Source organism: Canis aureus, chromosome 19, assembly GCF_053574225.1.
Source record: "Canis aureus isolate CA01 chromosome 19, VMU_Caureus_v.1.0, whole genome shotgun sequence".
NCBI lineage: Eukaryota > Metazoa > Chordata > Mammalia > Carnivora > Canidae > Canis > Canis aureus.
In genome coordinates this window covers 56,774,068-56,793,055 of record NC_135629.1, presented here as the reverse complement: position 1 = coordinate 56,793,055, position 18,988 = coordinate 56,774,068, and the positions used below count along the sequence as shown (strand labels likewise).

At 51.1% G+C, this 18,988-nt stretch overlaps 1 protein-coding gene and 1 non-coding gene across 2 annotated transcripts; both read right to left on the bottom strand.

Moving 5' to 3' along the window:
• Window positions 1-1,817: 1,817 nt before the first annotated feature.
• On the bottom strand, window positions 1,818-10,824 carry EEF2 (eukaryotic translation elongation factor 2). The gene is made up of 15 exons (XM_077860468.1): window positions 10,670-10,824; window positions 9,497-9,711; window positions 8,416-8,597; window positions 8,119-8,330; window positions 7,460-7,638; window positions 7,147-7,252; window positions 6,821-6,934; window positions 6,452-6,590; window positions 6,087-6,282; window positions 5,216-5,474; window positions 4,677-4,784; window positions 3,787-4,140; window positions 3,320-3,502; window positions 3,106-3,238; window positions 1,818-2,523 (listed from the first exon to the last, which is right to left on the bottom strand). Exons 1-15 carry the CDS (start codon window positions 10,670-10,672, stop codon window positions 2,330-2,332), a joined length of 2,577 nt encoding a protein of 858 aa, XP_077716594.1. The 5' UTR covers window positions 10,673-10,824; the 3' UTR covers window positions 1,818-2,329.
• LOC144291260 (small nucleolar RNA SNORD37) lies at window positions 7,715-7,779 on the bottom strand. The gene has a single exon (XR_013358573.1). It is a non-coding gene; the product is annotated as a small nucleolar RNA SNORD37 (small nucleolar RNA).
• Window positions 10,825-18,988: the final 8,164 nt, after the last annotated feature.

The following is an 18,988-nucleotide window of genomic DNA, read 5'->3' as shown; positions in this document are numbered from 1 at the left end:
TGGAGCCAATGGAGTTTAATTAACAGCATGAAAAGCTCATCGATGCGATTTAGGATACCACATAATTAAATTACCACTTGAGTTTTTGGTGTTGTATCAAAGAATACCCACACCAACCACCTGAGAACAATTCTTAAAGTGCTTCTCTTCTCCAAGGACAGGAATGAAGCTGGATACGCTACATAGAATCCAACCAAAACCACGTTATCACGATAGACTTAACACAGCAGACGTGATAATCTGGCTTCTATTAAGCCAGAGAGTTCAAAGATTACAAAAACGTTGAATACCACTAATTTTTTGGAAGGTTCTTTTCCTCATAAAAACATTATCAAACAATGGGTTTATTATCTTTAAAACAATTATTCTTAAATCTCTCAAATTTTTAAACATGGTAAGTATCAGTAGATAAAACCCATGTAAACAAAAAGGATCTTTGGGGGTCCTCGATATGATTAATATACAGGTGTCCTGAGACTAAAAAGGTTGAGAACTACTGGCCTAGAGGGACAAGAGTTAAAATCGATTAAAGGAAAACATGTAGCCAACAATACACACCCACACACACACATACTTGAACACGTTGATGCTTGGGAATAATTTAACACAAAGACATAATGAAGTCAGGTCAGCCCTTACAAATGTAATCCTTTTGAAATTTACAGCTGAAAATGCACAACTAGACTTGCTGTTAGCAAGCCAAACACCCCAAGTGACATATGAATTTAGAATTTAAAACTTAAAACAGTCTCCTCTTCAATTTACAGTCCTATCTTTTGACAAATTGCTGGATGTTAAAAATGTGCAAAACTAAATGCAGTGAGGTATCCTGGATTGGACCCTGCAACTGTGTAAAGGACTTTAGTGGAAAACCAAGTAAACAGTCAATTAGCGCACCTTTGTAACATCTTTGCACCTTTTCTGTAAATATAAAATTATTCAAAAATAAATGTTTACAAAAGTGCAAAAAACACACGTGCCCTTCAAGCAATGTCAGGTTTTGAAATAAGAACAACTTCCAAAAGGGCGCTTAGATGGCTCAGCCTGCTGAAGTGTCTGATCCACCGTCCTGACACTCAGACCCACATCAGTATTCTGGCTCAGCAGGGAATCGGCTTCTCTCCCTCTCCTCGTGCTCTCAAAAGCTTCCCACCAAGGAGTGCTCCCTCCAAATCTTAAACATTTTCCAACTTTAAAAGGACCTTGTTGGCAGATGCTGGGGGTCGGAGACTGCACAGTACAACTTAGATGGGCAGAGCTGTGCAATGCAGGACATCCATCATCCCTGGTTCCCGCCTTTTAATTACTGATAGTGTTCGGCTCCCATCACAGTTATGGCATCACTGTTAAAGCTAGGTTTTTTTCAATCCAAGGAAGATTAAAAGGCATGAAGTAGAAAGATCTTAGTACTACATTCTGTCTAGAATTAAAACGTTGAGGTTAAAATAAAAATCTATTACATAGGTGTGTCACTTATATTCCCACTTTTAACTTCTGAATAACCAATTGTGGTTGAATAAGACAACTTGCCTGGCAGGTGATGGTTTCTTCTGTGGTTTTCCCTCACTGGGACAGGGCTCACTTCAGAACCCAGAAGCCACACCAGCCAGGGGCTGCCCCTCTGTACCACATGGGTCCATGAGGCTCCGCCATCCCATCAGCTAGCCCCATGTGCCAAAGGGGAGGACTGCTGGGCTCTAAAAAGGTACTTCAAGGTCAGGTTTAACCTGCATTGCAGTATCACCAATGGTGGGGAATGGCACAGGGGAGCCCACTGCAGCCTGACTGGACCAAGGAAGTCACAGGGACACACACAGTCACCACCATATCAAATTTATTATTCCAATGGCACTAATACAGCTGGAGGTGCTCACGGTGACACCGCACAAAGTTTCCTGCCTTCTAGCTTCTGTCCAAAAAGAAAGGTCTACCCGCTCGTTCCTTCCCCCTTTCTGGGGGGAAATCCACTACGGGCCATTTACCCAAATAAACCTCTTAATGCGTTTTGACATTTGAGTTTCTGAAATGGAAAAAAAAAATGTTGAGTGTCCCATCCCTCCTCCCCCACCCCCACCGGCCAAATAAGTCCCTGCTGCTAGGGCGTTTGTTGCCTCTGAAATTTTGAAATAAATATTGAAAGAAACGGCATCAAGTGTTCACGTTGAGTGATGGCACTAAGTGGGCCCCAGAACCTGTCAGGTGGAGCGTCACTGGACAGTCTCGAGGTGTCATGGAGAATGCGAGGGCTTGTTGCTGTGGTCGATCGTCAGCCGGGTGCAGGGGCTGTGCTGAGTCCCACCTGGGGTGGTGGGCTGCAGGGGAGGGCTGCCTACAATTTGTCCAGGAAGTTGTCCAGGGCAGGGATGCCTTCCTTCAAGCCTTTACGCTTGCGTGTTTCAGCCACCACCTGGCTGGGGCGGCTGGTGTTGTCGAAGGGATCCCCGGGCAGGATCTGCCAGTGGTCAAATACGCACTGGGGGAAGGCCTGGCCACCGGTGTTGGACCTCAGGTCAGCAGTGAAGCCTGTGGGGAGGGACAGGGCTTACTAGCAGGCTCAGGAGACTTAACTCCCACTACCTCCATGGCAAAACCCTGGAGGAGGCGGCAGGGGACAACAAAGGCACAGAGATCACAGAGCCTAATCAACCCAAACTGGATCAGACATTAAACCTAACCCTGGAATCTCACCCAAGCCTTGCTCAGAGAACACTAATTTGTAAGAGAGGCAGTGTTGGCCATTCCTGGGCCTCCCCCCTCTGCTCATCCACAGGATGAACCTGAGCTACAGCCCAACTGCTCTGCTGCCCTTGAACATAACATTTCACCAAGTTACACATCCCAGGGTGGTCTTCTGCAAATTCACCATTTCAGGGGATCTGCTTGTTGAGTGGGCCACACTCTCCTCTGAACTGCTGTTCCAATGGCCCAAATGGGTGGGGGCTAGGGCAGCACTTTACAGATTCCATCAATGATTCAAATATCAGACCCACTCTAGGATGTGCCAAAGGCAAAACCCAGACATATCCTAGACCAGGTTTGCCCGGAAGCCATCTAGCCACAATCAAGTGGGCATTCGAGGAATGATGCATTGATATTGAGACTTACCAAAGGACTCATTCACAGGCAGGTAGGCCTTCACAACAAACATGGGAGTGCCGGCCACCTGGGACTCCTCAAAGACGTGACCTCGCTTCCTATTCAGGACACCATAGATGCCACCAACCACTTGTTCTGGACACTGTCAGGAAAAAATGGCCATTATAAGCAGTTGTTGGGCAAAAAAGAGCCTGTTAGAATCAAGAGGACCAAGCCTCCCCACCTGAATCTCCACAAGGTAGATAGGCTCCATAAGCCGGGGCTGGGCAGTCAGCACACTGGCGTAGAGGCAGCGCCGGGCAGTGGGGATAATCTGGCCACCCCCGCGGTGGATAGCGTCTGCGTGCAGGGTCACATCGTGGACATCGAAGCGAACACCACGCATGTTTTCCTCACACAGAGCACCCTGCAGAAGGAGCAGAGACTGTCATCACTGCAGCCCTTCCCTCCAGAATGGATCACATAGCTTCTACAATGCCTCCAGGTCTCTAGACAGACCTGTTGGGTCCTGCCCCACCAACCCCACCCTCCCTAACATTCCCTTCCCAGAAGGCAGGACAAGAGCCCCCACATCACCCGCAGTAAACTAAGGACATATCCTAAGATCCCAACAGCTGTGAGCATCCCTGGCCTGAGAACACCATAGGTGACTGATCCACTGTCAGCTAGACACCCAAGCGACCCACTCACCTCTTTGGTGGCCCACTGGAAGCCAGCTACCACGCTATCCTTGATCTCGTTGAGGTACTGCACACCCTTAGTGATATCAGTGAGGACGTTGGGGCCAGTGCCGTCAGGCCCGAAGCACCAGATCTTGCGGGCCTCAGCCACATCCCACTCATACTTTTCTGCCAGATAGCGGGCCCGCTGCTTGAGCTCCTGGCGGGCAGACACCTCACCCTTGTCAATGTCCTCAGCCAGGCCGTCAGGGAAGGGCCGTGCCTTCATGTACAGCCGGTTGTGCTTGTTGGGGGACTTGGACAAGCAGAGCACATTCGACTCCTCACTGACGGTCTCACGATAGGAGACAACAGGGTCAGATTTCTGCAAAAAGATTGTTAAAGTCAGGCCAGCCTCCAGGAAGCAGTGACCACTCAAGATTTACAGTATCTTCCTGATTCGATTCATGAATGTAACATATACATGGATGGAGCTTGGTGCCTTGCAAAAGCAAATGAAATCCAAACCACCCTGAGACTTGCTACAAAAATCTAAATGATCTGTATCTTAGAAGTTTCCAAGCTTTTAGTGTATGGAAAACAACACACCCCAGGTATGCCTGGGTGGCTCAGTGCTTGAGCAACTGCCTTCAGCCCACATCAGGCTCCCTGCATGGAGCCTGCTTCTCTGCCTAGGTCTCAGCCTCTCTCTCATGAATAAATATCTTAAAAAGAAAAAAAAAAGCAGGCCCCTCACACTGCAACCTCAACCATTCTGAACACATATGCAAACGGTTTCCTAATAATAGCACATTTTTCTGACAAACACATCAAGGAAACGTGGACTATGCAGTCTACTTGTCCTGCTCTGTACTGGAAAACGCAGGCCTCCAGCCATCTGAGCCCAGAGCCAGGCCTCACCTTGATGGGAATGCACGCATGGTCCTCCTCCAGGTCCTTCAGACAGATCTCCAGGTGCAGCTCCCCAGCCCCCGCGATGATGTGCTCCCCGGACTCCTCAATGATGCACTGCAATGGGCCAGGAGTTAGGCTCTGGGCATGGACCCCAAGACACTCAGAGACCCCAATAAATTCTAGGAACAGGTATAAAGCTCCAGGTTTCCCTCCAGATAGAGAAGACCAGACCCACCAGAAATGGGTTTTGTGGCAACTCAGGGCTCGTAAAAGGCAGCAGGAGCTGTTTTTGCTATTCTCGTTAACCTCACAATCTGCTCCACAGCCAAACCATAAAAATAGAACTGGTATACAAAGAATTAACTAGATTTCTCAGAAAAAAGCCACCACCTTGTCACACAGTAGCTCTGCCAGGGAAAGTGTATGCTCAGCACACACCAGACTTTCCAAGATTTGAATATCCGTAAATCTGTGACAAGCCCTATGTAAGCCACAAATTAACCACTTGCACCGCGGTGTTCCCATCTGCCAGGGCACCCACCTACCTGCACCATGGGGTCCGACTTGGCCAGCCGTTTCAGACCCTCCACTAGCTTGGGAAGGTCAGCTGGATTCTTTGCCTCCACAGCAACCCGGACAACGGGGCTCACGCTGAACTTCATCACCCTCATGTTGTGGGCATGCTCAAAGGTGGTGATGGTGCCAGTCTTCACCAGGAACTGGTCCACTCCCACTAGACCCACAATGTTCCCACAAGGCACATCTTCAATAGGCTCAACATAACGGCCCATCATCAGGATTGTTCTAGGAAGACAAAAAAAACCCTCCAGATCCCGAAATGACCCCAAAACACCCCTTCCTTCTAAAGCCTGTGGCCATCCCATCCACCTGAAATGCTGATGTGAACCCAACTCCCAGAGCCTCAGGCCCTAGCCCTAGTTTCACCTTATCAGCCCAGTTCCTGTGACAATAAGTCCCAGCTCTCTTACCCCAAAGCAGAAGCCACCTGCTCCTCCCCGACTCCCCTATGTAGGGCTCCACACCCAACCTAGCACTGATAGGACTGTCACGGGAACCTGAGAACCAATGAAAATCAGGGCTGCAAGAAGCTGGAGAGATGGAAGTTCACTCTTCCCACTACCCACACCAGGAGCCAGGGAATGGTGACTACCACTAGCCTCTCGAGACGGAGACGGCTCTGCAGATGCGTGCCACCACCCTGACCTTAGGGCCAGGTCTGTCCAAGTCAGAACTAGCGCAGTGCGCCTCACCCAGACAAATCACTCCCTCCCTCAGCTTCAAGGGTCCTCCACCCTTCTCTGGACCACATTATGTCTTGTCACCCTCCCTGTGGAAAGAGATAATCTTGGATATGGACCAGACTGGGACGTACCCAGGAGCTGCTGGGCACCTCACCTCTGGATGGGCTTCAGGTACAGGTCCTCCTTCTTCCCAGGGGTGTAGTTGGGCCCCATGATCCTGACTTTCAGGCCAGTGGACACCAGCCCCGAGAATACACGACCAAAGGCGTAGAACCGACCTTTGTCGGAGGTTGGCACCATTTTAGAAATGTACATCATGAGAGGGCCTTTGGGGTCACAGCTTTTAATGCCTGTGAAGAGGAATTCCCAAAACAAAACATGTGATTCCCTCAGAGCTCACCCTCACAGAACCCTGTGACCTGGACTTGCCAATGAGCATCACCACCTGACCACAGCCACAAAAATACTTAGGCCTCTGCCCAGCAATCTAACCCCAGGACGCAGGTGACCCTCACATACCCATGGCTGCCTCGTCGTCTGGGGGGCCCTCATACAAGAGCTCACAGCGGTATTTCTGGGCTGTCACAGGGGAAGGCAGATGGATGGTGATCATCTGCAGCAAAGCATCCCCGGCAGGTAGCCAGCGGCGCATCACAGCCTACAGGAGAAGACAGGGAGGTCAAGCAAGGCCCAAAGCCCTCAGAATGCCATGCCCAAGGTCCTGGTGAGAGGCACTTAGATTCTGAGCTGCCCCTCCTGGAGAGGTGCCAACAACACAGATCCCCTGACCACCCTGTTGGTGATGGGGACATGACTGGAAGATATGACAAAGAGCTCCAGTCAGTGCAAAACTGGTAGGCCCACCCCAAGAGGCACATCCGCATTCACCTTCAGAAGTGGTTTGCCTTCCTTATCTTTGTCTTCACTGTCCAGCTTGATGTCCAGCTTTTCAATCAGCTTTGCGGTCTCCTCTTTCTTGAAATTCATGATCGCGTCAAACACCTGACAAGTCACAAAAACAGGAAGATGGGTTCAGGAATGTTACTGGAAATCTGCAGCTGCTTCCTACCAGGCAAACCTCACCCTCCTCCAGCACCCACCTGTCAACCCAGCTCTGCCCAGCCAGTTAGGTCAGGTAACAGATCCTCCGGGAGCCACCAGGCCCAAGGACAGCCCAGGGGACGCACATCCATGAAGCACACTCAGCAGCTCACCTTGAAAATAGGGTCCAAGATGAGCTGGCAAAACGTCCGCGGTAGCTTCTTGCCGTCAGGGCTGGTGGCTGACTTGCTGAATTTGCCGTTGGCTGGATCAAAATACCTGGCAGAGGAGTACAGGAGTATTTCACCAACTCAACGATGGTAGATGGGTTGGAGAAACAGGAGACCCAAGTGAGTGAGGAAACCAAGCTGGGCAGAAGGACCCTACAGACGTTTGGTGGCCCTTAGTCATGTTCCCACCACTGCAGGCAGGTCCCTGCCCCAGCACACAGGTACCAGAGTGCCCTGCACCTCCCCCAGTACTCACCGGTCACCCCACAGCTTCTTCATCATGTCCTCCACTTTCTTGGCCCGCTCAGCAGGCCCCAGCTGGCCCTCGCCCTTGGCAGCAAATTTGGCCACATACATCTCTGCAAACTGCTTCAAGGTAAAGGCCCAACCGTGGAGTCCAGACCCAAAGCCAACGGTCCCAAGTACAGGGTCGATCTGTGAGGGTCAGAGAACACTATGAGCGGAAGTAAACAGCTGTACAGAAAGCACAAGAGTCCCTGGGCACCATGGGCCTCAGACGTCAGTTTTCTTCAACAGCCATCAGGTCAAAGTGAAGAAATTTTAGTCATCACTTACAAGGCCCAACTCTACGCCATCCCCTCTGGAGGAGCAAGGAGAAGGTGTGCATAAACTTGGTGAGCACAGACAGCAAGCAGAACCCACTACCCCACAGCTCCCCCACCCCACCCCAAGTGCCAGATGAAATAGCTACAAAACTGGTCCAGGCCCCTTGGCACTCTACAGGTCCTGGCAAACCTTTCAGAAGTGCTATCAATAGTCCCCAAGATCAGCACCCTCTCAACCAGAGCCCTTCCAGTGCGAGTTAAGGACTGTGGTTCCCCACCTTGGGAGACATGCGACATCAGCAAGCTGGTGGAGGGACCCTCACTTTCAATAGGCAGTTAAGCTACTTACCATGATGTTACCCATGGGACCGCTCTCGCCCTCCCCATACGTAGAAATGATGACGTTGACGTTCTCCACAATGCGCTGGAAGGTCTGGTAGAGCTCCTCAGGCTCCAGCTGCAGCTCCAGAAGAGCCCGGTCCATCTTGTTCATCATCAGCACTGGCTTGATGCGCTCTGCAATGGCCTGCCGCAGCACCGTCTCTGTCTGCACGCACACACCTGGGGATGGGCATCTCCATCAGCCAGAGGAGGAGATAATAGCCCCCGGGTCCCAGCCACACCGAGGGGGGTACTTATCGCTTACCAGACACACAGTCCACTACCACCAAGGCACCGTCGGTGACACGGAGGGCGGCAGTCACCTCTGAGGAGAAGTCCACGTGCCCCGGGGAGTCGATGAGGTTGATTAGAAAGCCAGAGCCATCCTTACTCTGCTTGATAAAGTTCAAGTCGTTTTCGGAGAGCTCATAGAAGAGTGAGATAGCCCTGAGGAGATTGGTGCAAGTTGGATCGATGGAAGCCACGTTTCATTGCCCTCCCAGTGACCCCTGGAGTCAAGCCCAGGTTCCTGTCCAGGGTTAATATGGCTTTCTTAAGTATCAAGGAGATTGTAAACGGTTAAAAAACCAAGTCCCACACTACAAAAACACCACAACCTGTTTCCTCTCCTTGCTAATTACTTCTTCCTGCAGACAGACAGATTTCAGATTTCCCACAAAGAAACCATTCCACCCAAGCAGCTTTGCCCTCAGCCAGGGAGGTCCACCTCCCTCCTAGTACCAGCTACCAATAGCAGCCTCTGGGAGTCCACCTGTGCAGCCCCTTCATTCAGGTTATTCCCAGGCTCAACACACTTGCTTCCAAATATGAACCCTGTGCCCAAACTATATCTAAAAACCCTAAACTATCTCTTTTCCTCCGTTGTCACCTAAAATAAATCTCAAATGACCTAGTAGAACCTCACAAACAATAGATAATTGGCAGCTACAGGCACTACTTTGAATGCCCTTGCTCAAAACGGGGAGCCAAAAAACTGTCGCTGCACAGCATAAGATTTTTGGCAGCATCCTTATGCCAGTGGCACTACCCCCACACTTCTCCAGGCACTGCTCAGAGCCCTGAAATGAAGCTGCCGGGTTAACCCTCTTTTCAAGGCTCCCCTGCCGCCCCATCCCAAGCATCACTGCGCCTCTCCAACTGGCTGCACTTTTCCATCACTCCACTGCGCCTGTCTGCCTCACAGTTCAGAATCCCAACCCCCAGCTGCTCCAATCATCTCCCCAGCAGCCCCAGGAACACGGTAGCACCTGCCCTCTGGCTTCTCCACCCAAGACCTGGGTGAGGACCTCCCTCCCATCCTCCCTAGGATATCAGAGCCTGCTCACGTGGACTTGATGGTGATGCAGCGCTCCTGCTCGTCCTTCCGGGTGTCAGTGAAGCGGGTCTCCCCAGCGCGGGCGGAGGCAATGATACCGGCCTTGCACACCAGCGAGTCCGTCAACGTGGACTTGCCGTGGTCCACGTGGGCGATGACGGACATGTTTCGGATGTTGGCCTTCTTGTCCATGATGGCCCGGATCTGGTCTACCGTGAAGTTCACCTGGGCGGGGAGGGGAGGAGGGGAGGCTCAGGCCGGCCCAGGCGGCCTTGGGACTTCACAATCGATGGGCTGCCAGGCCCCTGCCAGGAGTGCACACTGCAGCTGGGCTGGCCCCAAACCACCACCTGAACTCCATCTGTTTGCTGACACCCCTTGAAAATGCCACTTGCCCCGTGGGGGGGGAGGGGCAACGCCGCCTGTCACGGACACACCGCAACTCGGACGGGGACGAAGTCTCTGGCCCCGAGGCCGTGACTTCCCAGGGCACACGCTGGTCAGAGGCAGCCCGGCCGCTGCAGGGTGCAGGAAGGAGGAGGCTCCCCGCAAGCCCCATCCCCGCTGCCTTCTCCCCGGCCTCTCCCAACCGGAGATCCAAGGTCATCCCTCCAGCTGGGGGTCACACGGGGCCAGCGTCCCCCGGAGGGACGGCTGGGCGGGGAGCTCGCCCTGCCCCCCGCGGACGCCAGCCTCCATTTGCAGGCCGGCTGTCAGCTGTTCTGAGCCGGGACGCGGACGCGCCGGGGGCACAGGCAGGCGGGCGAGGGAGGCCCCCCGCGCTGGGCGGGGGGAGGGGCTCCCCCCCCCCCCCGCGGACCCCCCAGCTCACGACCCGGGTTACAGAAGGCGGCTCCCCTCGCCGCGCTCCCCACACGGCGCCCGCCATTACAGCGTCTGCCACATCATCATCACCACCACCACCCCCCCGCCCCGCCTCGGCCCCAGCTCCGGACCGGCCCGGGCTCCACGCGAGGCGGAGGCGCCCCCGGAAGCGGGGAAGGGGCTCGGCGAACGGCGCGTCGCGCAGACATGGCGGCGGCCGCTTCCTCAGCCCCGGCCCCGCCGGCGCCGCCATGTCTCCTCCACGTCCGGGCGGCCCCAGCGCTCCAAGGCCAAGAGCGCCGGCCCCGCGGAGGCCCCGCCGCCCTCCCAGGCCGCCCGGCCCGCCGGCGTCGCTCACCATGGTGGCGGATGGCGGTGGATTCTCCCAGGTAGATCCGAGCGAGGCGAGTCGCGCCGAGGATGGCGGCGACGACGGCGGAAGAGAACGTTGACGTCAACACCCGACCTTTTATAGGCAGAAGCCGGTTGGGCGGGTCATCTGACCGCGCTGCGGGGGCGGGGCGAGAAGCAACGCCCTGCGCAGGCGCAAGGACGCACTCCTCCGGTTAACCCTTCAGGCGCTGGCGTGGCTGCGGGAGCTCCCGGGGGCGGTGGTCTCCCGGGACCTGGGGGCACGCCTCCAGAATGCGATGCTCAGGTGCAGAAAGCGAAAGGCGCCGTTTTAGCTGAGAATATTAATCGTAGCAGCTCTATCAGCTTCCAAAATGCCATGCACTTCTGTTAAGAGCACTTGACAATGGGAAAAGGGTCTGTGGATTGTACCGCAGCCAGTTTTCTGGTTTTGCTGTTATGTAATGAATCCACTGAGGGACAGTGGAGCAAGGATACTCGACACCTCTCTGTACTGTTTTTGCAACTACCTGCCTATAATTATTTCAAATATGAAAACCTTTTTTGAAAGCAGATGTTAATCACACGCTTATCCCACAAAGATAGATTGGCTATTTACTTCACCAAGAACTGTGATAGGTGTAGTCGCTATAGCAATAAACAAAACACCTTACCAGCCCCACCACTTTACCTGCTCTTACACTAGGTATTTGGGTTTTTCTGAGCCTCAGTTTCTTCATCTGTAAAATGGGGTAATCGGTACTACTTCACTGGGGGAAGGAAAGAGTAAACACATGCAAAGGGATTAGCTCTGGTGCCTGACACAGCACCCAAAGCACGTCAGCTCTCTTAATTAGCTATCATTGCTATTAATACAACATTTATTTCAGGGACATGGTTTGCTATGTCTCAGGCACAGGGCTCAGCGCTTTCCAGGTGCCATCTCATTTTCTATTTCATTTCCTCTCCAGCCGGAGGTTCACAAGTCTATTTTGCATTTGTGTCCTAATGTGACCCTAACAAACTATTGTATTCAGGTCTTTGGCTCGAGAGAACAAATCGGCATGCCATTCCATATCTCTATTCTTTATAAAGAGCCAACCTCAATGCTTGGTACGAAATACATGCTTAGGAAATATTTCTTGCATCATCAGTGAACAGTATTCTTACTAGCACAAACCCCATAAGGTACATCTTCCCCTACACTCATGCTGTCAAAATGAGAGGGACAGCATGGCTTTTCCCCAGCTGGGAAGAGGGAAGATGTGCATCCCCAAAAGGCAATGCTAGATGGAATCTGAGCTCAGCCTGTGCATCCCTCCTTCCACAAATGCTTTGCATGTTTTGCTTTGTAAAGCACTGTCCAGCCCTGATTGCATTTACACTGATTGCATTTACACTGAGGGTTGATTCAGGGGCTTTATTTTTGTTTAAGATTTTATTTATTTATTCATGAGAGATACGTAGAGAGAGAGGCACAGACACAGGCAGAGAGAGAAGCAGGCTCCATACAGGGAACCCGACATGAGACTCGATCTCAGGGCTCCAGGATCACACCCTGGGCCGAAGGCAACACTAAATCGCTGAGCCACCAGGGCTCCCCAATTCAGGGGCTTTAAATACCTACATCTGTGTTCACGACACATTTGATGCTAATTTTTACAAGGCAAATGTATGTGCCATTGAAGGACACGTTTTCAGCAGATGGGTATCCAGTTTCCCATTCTTAATGCATTTTAATTTTTATTATTTTTTAAAAAGATTTTGTTCATTCATGAGAGACACAGAGAGGGAGGAGCAAGCTCCATGCAGGGAGCCCGACATGGGACTTGATCCTGGGACTATGGGATCAAGACCTTAGCCAAAGGCAAATGCTCAACTGCTGAGCCACCTAGGAGCCACCTAGGCATTCCCAATACATTTTAATCTTTATTTTTTTTAAATCTTTTTAATTTAAAAGATTTAATTTAAAAGATTTTATAAAAAGATTTAATTTAAAAGATTTAATTTAAAAATTTAATTAAAAACTTTTAATCTTTATTTTTTTTAAATCTTTATTTTTATTTATTTATGATAGTCACAGAGAGAGGGAGAGAGAGAGGCAGAGACACAGGCAGAGGGAGAAGCAGGCTCCATGCACCAGGAGCCCGATGTGGGATTCGATCCCGGGCCTCCAGGATCGCGCCCTGAGCCAGAGGCAGGCGCTAAACCGCTGCACCACCCAGGGATCCCCATTTTAATCTTTAAATGTATTGAGCACCCACTATGTACTGGGCTCTGTGTCAAGCACTTCTCAGCACTTCCTTGCAAACTGGAGCATTTCATTGATGAAAAGCAAAGGTTTTCATTATAAGGGGGAGCCAGTGTGCTCTCAAGTGAATAGAATGTTTATTACGAAAACTCCATTTAGTGTAAATTGAATAAGCAGGGTTGAATTTAAGAAGAATAGTGAGATTTAAGTCTTTCCCTCCACTGCTACCCTGGGGGGGGGGGGGGGGGCGGTGGCGCGGGTTCTGTCCCACAGCTACAGAGATGGGACCAGGTATTGGCAGGACACCTGTCCCCATCGCTATCCCCAGACCCATGTTGAGCGGAAGCCTGGGGAAGGATTTGGGTCTCAGCAGAGAGCAAAAGCCACAGCCAGGTTCAAGGTCTGCGGTCATAAATACAGGCCTAGGTTAAGGGCGGAGAAGAACCCTGAGAAAAAAAGTCACCTCTGCAGGGAGGCTCAGCTGCGCATGCGCCAGCCCAGTCGCTGGGAGGCGACGGCAGCGGCCCCTGCTGACCTGCAGCTGCCATTGCAGGCCCCTCGGATCTGCTTTTTTTTTTTTTAACGTGAAAATGAATTTATTTCAGTAACAATGCAGTGATTACTCATCATTCAGTATTTCCTAAAGACTGTCAGAAATCCAGAAGTCATTCCAACACAGAGCCCATGAAAGAATCCAATCCACTAAGTGCTGCTTACTATTTCAGGCCACGGATCTGCCTTTTGATGCGCATTGAGCGCTTATAGGATGTTAGCCACCGCCCTCCCAATCAATGAATTAATTCACTTAATCCTCCTCACCCCGGGCTTTGGCTAAACTCCTTCGTGCTGCAGAAAACGGAGACTCCCAGAAGTTAAGTGATTTGATCAAAGTCTCACAGCTGATTAGAGCAGAAACAAGTGACTCAGAAAGACATGGTTTAGTACACACATAATGGAAGGTTCTTGAACCTTAGGAAGGACAAACATTCCTGCACCTGCCACAATGTGGACGGACCCGGAGGACACCAGGCTCGGTGACAGGACCCAGACCTAGATGGACACCTCCTGCAGGACCCCACTCCCAGGAGGTCCCCAGAGGAGGCCCATCCAGAGAGACAGAGAGGAGGTGGTGGGAGCCAGGGGTGGAGTAGGGGGCGGGGGGTCAGTGCTTCATGGGGACAGGGTCTCTGAGTGGGAAGATGGAAGGTTCTAGAGATGGATAGTGGGGGTGGGTGCACAAGAGTGAATACTTAGTGCAATAAACTGTATAAAGTGGTTAAAATTGGGGTGCCTGGGTGGCTCCTAGTTGGTTAAGCGTCTGTCTTTGGTACAGATCATGGTCCTAGGGTCCTGCTCAGTGGGGAGTCTGCTTCTCCCTCTGCCCTCCCCCTGCTCATGCTCTCTCTCATGCTGTCTCTCAAAGAAATAAGTAAAATATTTTTAAAAATGGTTAAAATCATAAAAGTTATGTACATTTTACCACATACACAAAAAGACATGATTTAATCAGGGAGCAACTCTGCCCCACTACTATTGCCTGGACATGGTTTAGATCTGGTTGTAACTGCAGCCAGACATGGTGTGTTTCAATTCTGGTTCTGCCCACACTGGCTGTGTGACCTTGGACATGTTACTGAACCTCTCTGAGCCCAGATTTTGCATGTAAAATATTGAATGATTACAGAACCTATTTTATTATGTGGCTCTTGTGAGGCTTGGAGAAAATAATACCTACTATACAGTATTCCCTTAAGAGTTTACTACTGTTAAAATTAAAAGAAAAAAAGGATTTAGTCCTGTTTGGTGCTGAAGGGTGTCCCTCACTACCACCACCACCACCCAAATAATATACTGAAGTCCTAACCCCCGGTACCTCAGAATTTGATTGTATCTGGAGAGAGGTTTTTTAAAGAGTAATGAAGTTGTAATGAGGTCATTACAGCAGGTCCTCATCCCATGTGACCTAAGTCCTATTGGTCGGATTACGACACAGCAAGAAGTTGGCCATTTAATAGCCAGCAAGGGAGACCACAGGAGAACCAGCCCTGCAGGTGCCTCGATCTCGCACTTCTGGCCTCCAGAACTGGAAGACAACAAATACTTGTTTGAGCCCCGCAATGCAATGTTTTGTTATTAAGCCATAGCAAACGAATACAGCTCCGATTATGGGATAGAAACACTAGATTTCATGCTGCACCCATTCCATCGAAGATTTTTATTAATTTATTCATGAGAGAGAAACAGAGAGAAAGGCAGAGGGAGAAGGAGGCTCCCCACAGGGAGCCTGAAGTGGGACCCGACCCTGGGGCCATGGGGTCACGCCCTGAGCCAAAGGCAGACAGACACTCAACCGCTGAGTCACGCAGGCATCCCCCTCCCAACACCAAATTTTTAAACCACGATAGGACCAACATTATTATGGATTTTTCCCTTTGCCTCAGGGTCCAGCACGTCTCCCAAACAGCTCTTCGGTGCACAGTTCTGCGAGATGCCTGCGTTGCCTTCAAGTCCCAAGAAAGCAGTGTCGAATAGCATCCTCCCAAAGCAGCCTTAGGGAGAGACAGATTGCGCCCCAGGGAGGGCGGAGTAAACAGGTTTAGGGAAGTCTGGCAAGGCGAAGTGGTGAGCACGGCAGCTCCAGGGCAAAGCTGGTGTCCGGGTCACTGAACTCTGCAGAGGCCTTAAAGAAAAGACAGACTTGCTTCTCCCCTTCAACAGGGTTCCTCCAGGCAGCCCTGAAGCCCCAGTTTGCACAGACTTAGGTGGAGAGTCTGGGAGGTGAAGTAAAGGTGACCCTCTCTCCCGCCCCACTCGTCCTTAGGGACTTGATTAGAGCCCTTGGCAAACTGTTTTGCATTTCTTTGTTTTTAAGCTGCCCCTAGGACCTCCAGCCCGGGGACTTTCCAGGGGCCCCACCCCATCCCGCCCGCCAACACGCCCATCAGCTGGGCGGCCTGGCTCCACCTTTTCGCCTGGAATTCTTCACATCCCTCAGTCGGGGAGCTTCTCCGATTATCTCCTGGGAGAGTCCCTGCCCTCCAGGAGCTGACGAGCTGGTGGAGGAAATAGTCAATCAAATATTTGCACAAGCTGAACCTTTCTAATTGGGCTTGGAAGGAGAGATAGGCTGAGCAAAGATGATAGAACAGGGAGGGCTATGACCTGGTGGGGTGCGGGATCAGGGAGGGCTGCTGGGAGGAGGTGGCTCTTAAGCTGTTACCTGAAAGGTGAAAAAGCTCTCACTGAGAAAAAGTGGAGACTGATTAGCAAATCCAAAGGCTCTAAACAATGAAAGCCCAGTGGCTCTCTACCTCCACTACTGCCAACACAGCAGGGAGTGACAGGGGAGCTTCGGCGGCACTGGCCAGGGCATGACTCCAGGACAGAAGACCGCTGACTTTCTTCAAGGGCCAAGTGGAAAGCAGGTCAGCTTTTTGGGTCCCCACAGTTTCAACCACAGCCTCTGCGGGGGTAGCATGTAAGCAACCGCAGACAGACTATGAGAAAGGGCACAGCTGTGTTCCAATAAAACTTTATTGATGAATGTTACAATTTGATTTCACGCAGTTTTCACAAGACATCGAAATAGTCCGCTCCCAATCATCTAAAATGGGAGAACCGTGGGACGCCTGGGTGGCTCAGGGGTTTAGCACCTGCCTTTTTAAAAATATGAAAGCCATTCTTAGCTCCTTGGGCATACAAAAGCCAACAGTAGGGTGGATCTCGGCCTGGGGCTGCAGGTTGCCACTCCTTGCTCTAGGAGGAGGGTGTCCCTATAATTTATCACCCAAATAGGAACATTTTATGTTGACATCCTTGTGACTGAAGTTTAACCAGTTTTACAGAAAGGGCATAAATCAAATGTGAAAAAATCTGATGCCTCTTCGGAAACTAAACATAGCACAATAATCGACGTGAGGATTAAAGTACAGACCGTGGCGCTCAGTTGGTTCAGGGTCTGACTCTTGATTTTGGCTGGGGCCATGATCTCAGGGTCCTGGGATGGAGCCCCACAGGCTCAGCGGGGAATCTGCTTGAGATTCTCTCCCCCTCACCCCACCCCCTCACATTCTGTCTCCCTCTCTCTATCAAAATAAATAAATCTTTAAAATACAGACTGCAACCCGCGTTCAGAAATCCTAGAAATGCCCTCACGTCTCTTCCAGTCACTACCACCCCAGATAAAGCACCATCATGTCTTCTAACCACACAGATGAATGGGGTGCTATTTGTGAATTTTGTGTATGTTCAATCACGCAGCACGGCCTATTCTCAATGCTGTCTTTTCCTTTTGAGACCCTGGCAATATTGGTCCATTTCACTGTTGGTGGGTATTTGGGTTGTTTCCAGTTCGGGGCAGTTATGACTAACGCTGCTGTGGAACATTCTAGCACATGTCCCAACAGCATTTCTGTTGGGTACATACCTCCGAGTGGAGTTGCTGAGTCATACAACCGTGCCTGATTCCAGCTCCAGTGGATGCATCCGACTACCAAAGTGCAAACCGGGATGATTTTGAAAGCAAAAAGAATGTCCCAGGACCCTGGGACATGTGGTTCCCCCAGAGTATAGAGGAACATATGAGTAGAGATGCCAATGAGAAGAACCTGATGTTTGGCACGCCTCCTGTAAGCCTCAGTTGTAAACTGGAACAGGTAATCCTCACTCTGCATCAGTGGAGAGCACCCTGGAGCAATTCCGTCCCCCCGTGGGACACCGGGCTGTGTCTGAGGACATCTGTAGTTGTCACAACTGGGAGTGCTCCTGGCATCAAGTGATGCTGCTCCACACTCCACCCCACAGTGCCCAGGAGACCCCACAGTGCCCAGCATAGCCCCACTTTAGAAAATGATCAGGTCCTGAATATTCACAGTGTGGAGACTGAGCGAAAACCTATTGTGTGATCTTTTTTTTTTTTTTTTTTAATAATATGCTCTACGGGGCGCCTGGCTGGCTCAGTCAGCAGAGCATGTGAGTCTTGATCTCGATCTCAGGGTCATGAATGGGAGCTCCACATTTGGGGTAGAGATTACTAAAAATAAATAGTTCTAAATTTTTATTTTTATTGTTTTTGAGATTTTATTAGTTCATGAGAGACACACAGAGAGAGGCAGAGACACAGGCAGAGGGAGAAGCAAGCTCTGTGCAGGGAGCCTGATGTGGGACTCAATCCCGGGACGCTGGGGTCACGCCCTGAGCCAAAGGCAGATGCTGAACCACAGAGCCACCCAGGCGTCCCTAGTTCTAAACTTTTAGAATGTGAATGATATTCATCTATCCTGCATATATCTAGTGAGCACCTCCCATCTGCCAGACATTGACTGAGGTGCTGGGGACTCCGAACAATCATTCCTGTTCTTGTGGGGCTTGTATTCCAGTGGGACATGGCAAGGAGAACCATAAATACACAAATACCATATATTGTATGTCAGATGGTGACAAGCACTATGGAGGAAGCCGAAATAGGATTAGGGGCTGGGAGGACTGGGGAGCAGATGGTAGTACAGATTTCACATGTACAAGGATATAGCAGAGCAGACATCTGATCAGGGAGAGAGCAATGTGAGTGTCCGGGGGAAGGGCATTTGAAGTGTGTGTGTGGGGGGGACAGCATGTGCAAAGGTCCTGGGGCAGGACCATGCCTGGAGTGTTGAAGGAAGAGTGAGGAGGCCCTGTGCCTGGCGTATAGTGAGGGAGAGGGAGAGAGGGAGGAGGGAAGAGCAGGGAGGGGGTAGGGTGTATCTTGCAGAGCCTTAAGGTCCTCTGGGAGGACTAAGGCTTTTACCCTCCAGGGAGCTGGAAGTCCTGGAGGGCTGTGGGCAGAGGAGGGCAGGACCTGACTCAGGTGTTCACGGGTCCCCTCTGGTGGCTGCTGCAGGGAGGACAGACTGCGGGCAGCAGAGGACAGTGGGGATCTTGCTGGTGCATGCCCCCTGCACACTGGAATACTAAGCTTTAAAGGGAGAGAAGCACTGGCACTCACACTACAACGTGGATGGACCTTTTTCACATCATGCTCAGTGAAAAGAGACCTAAAGGTCACATACCATATGATTCAATTTGTAAGAAACGTCC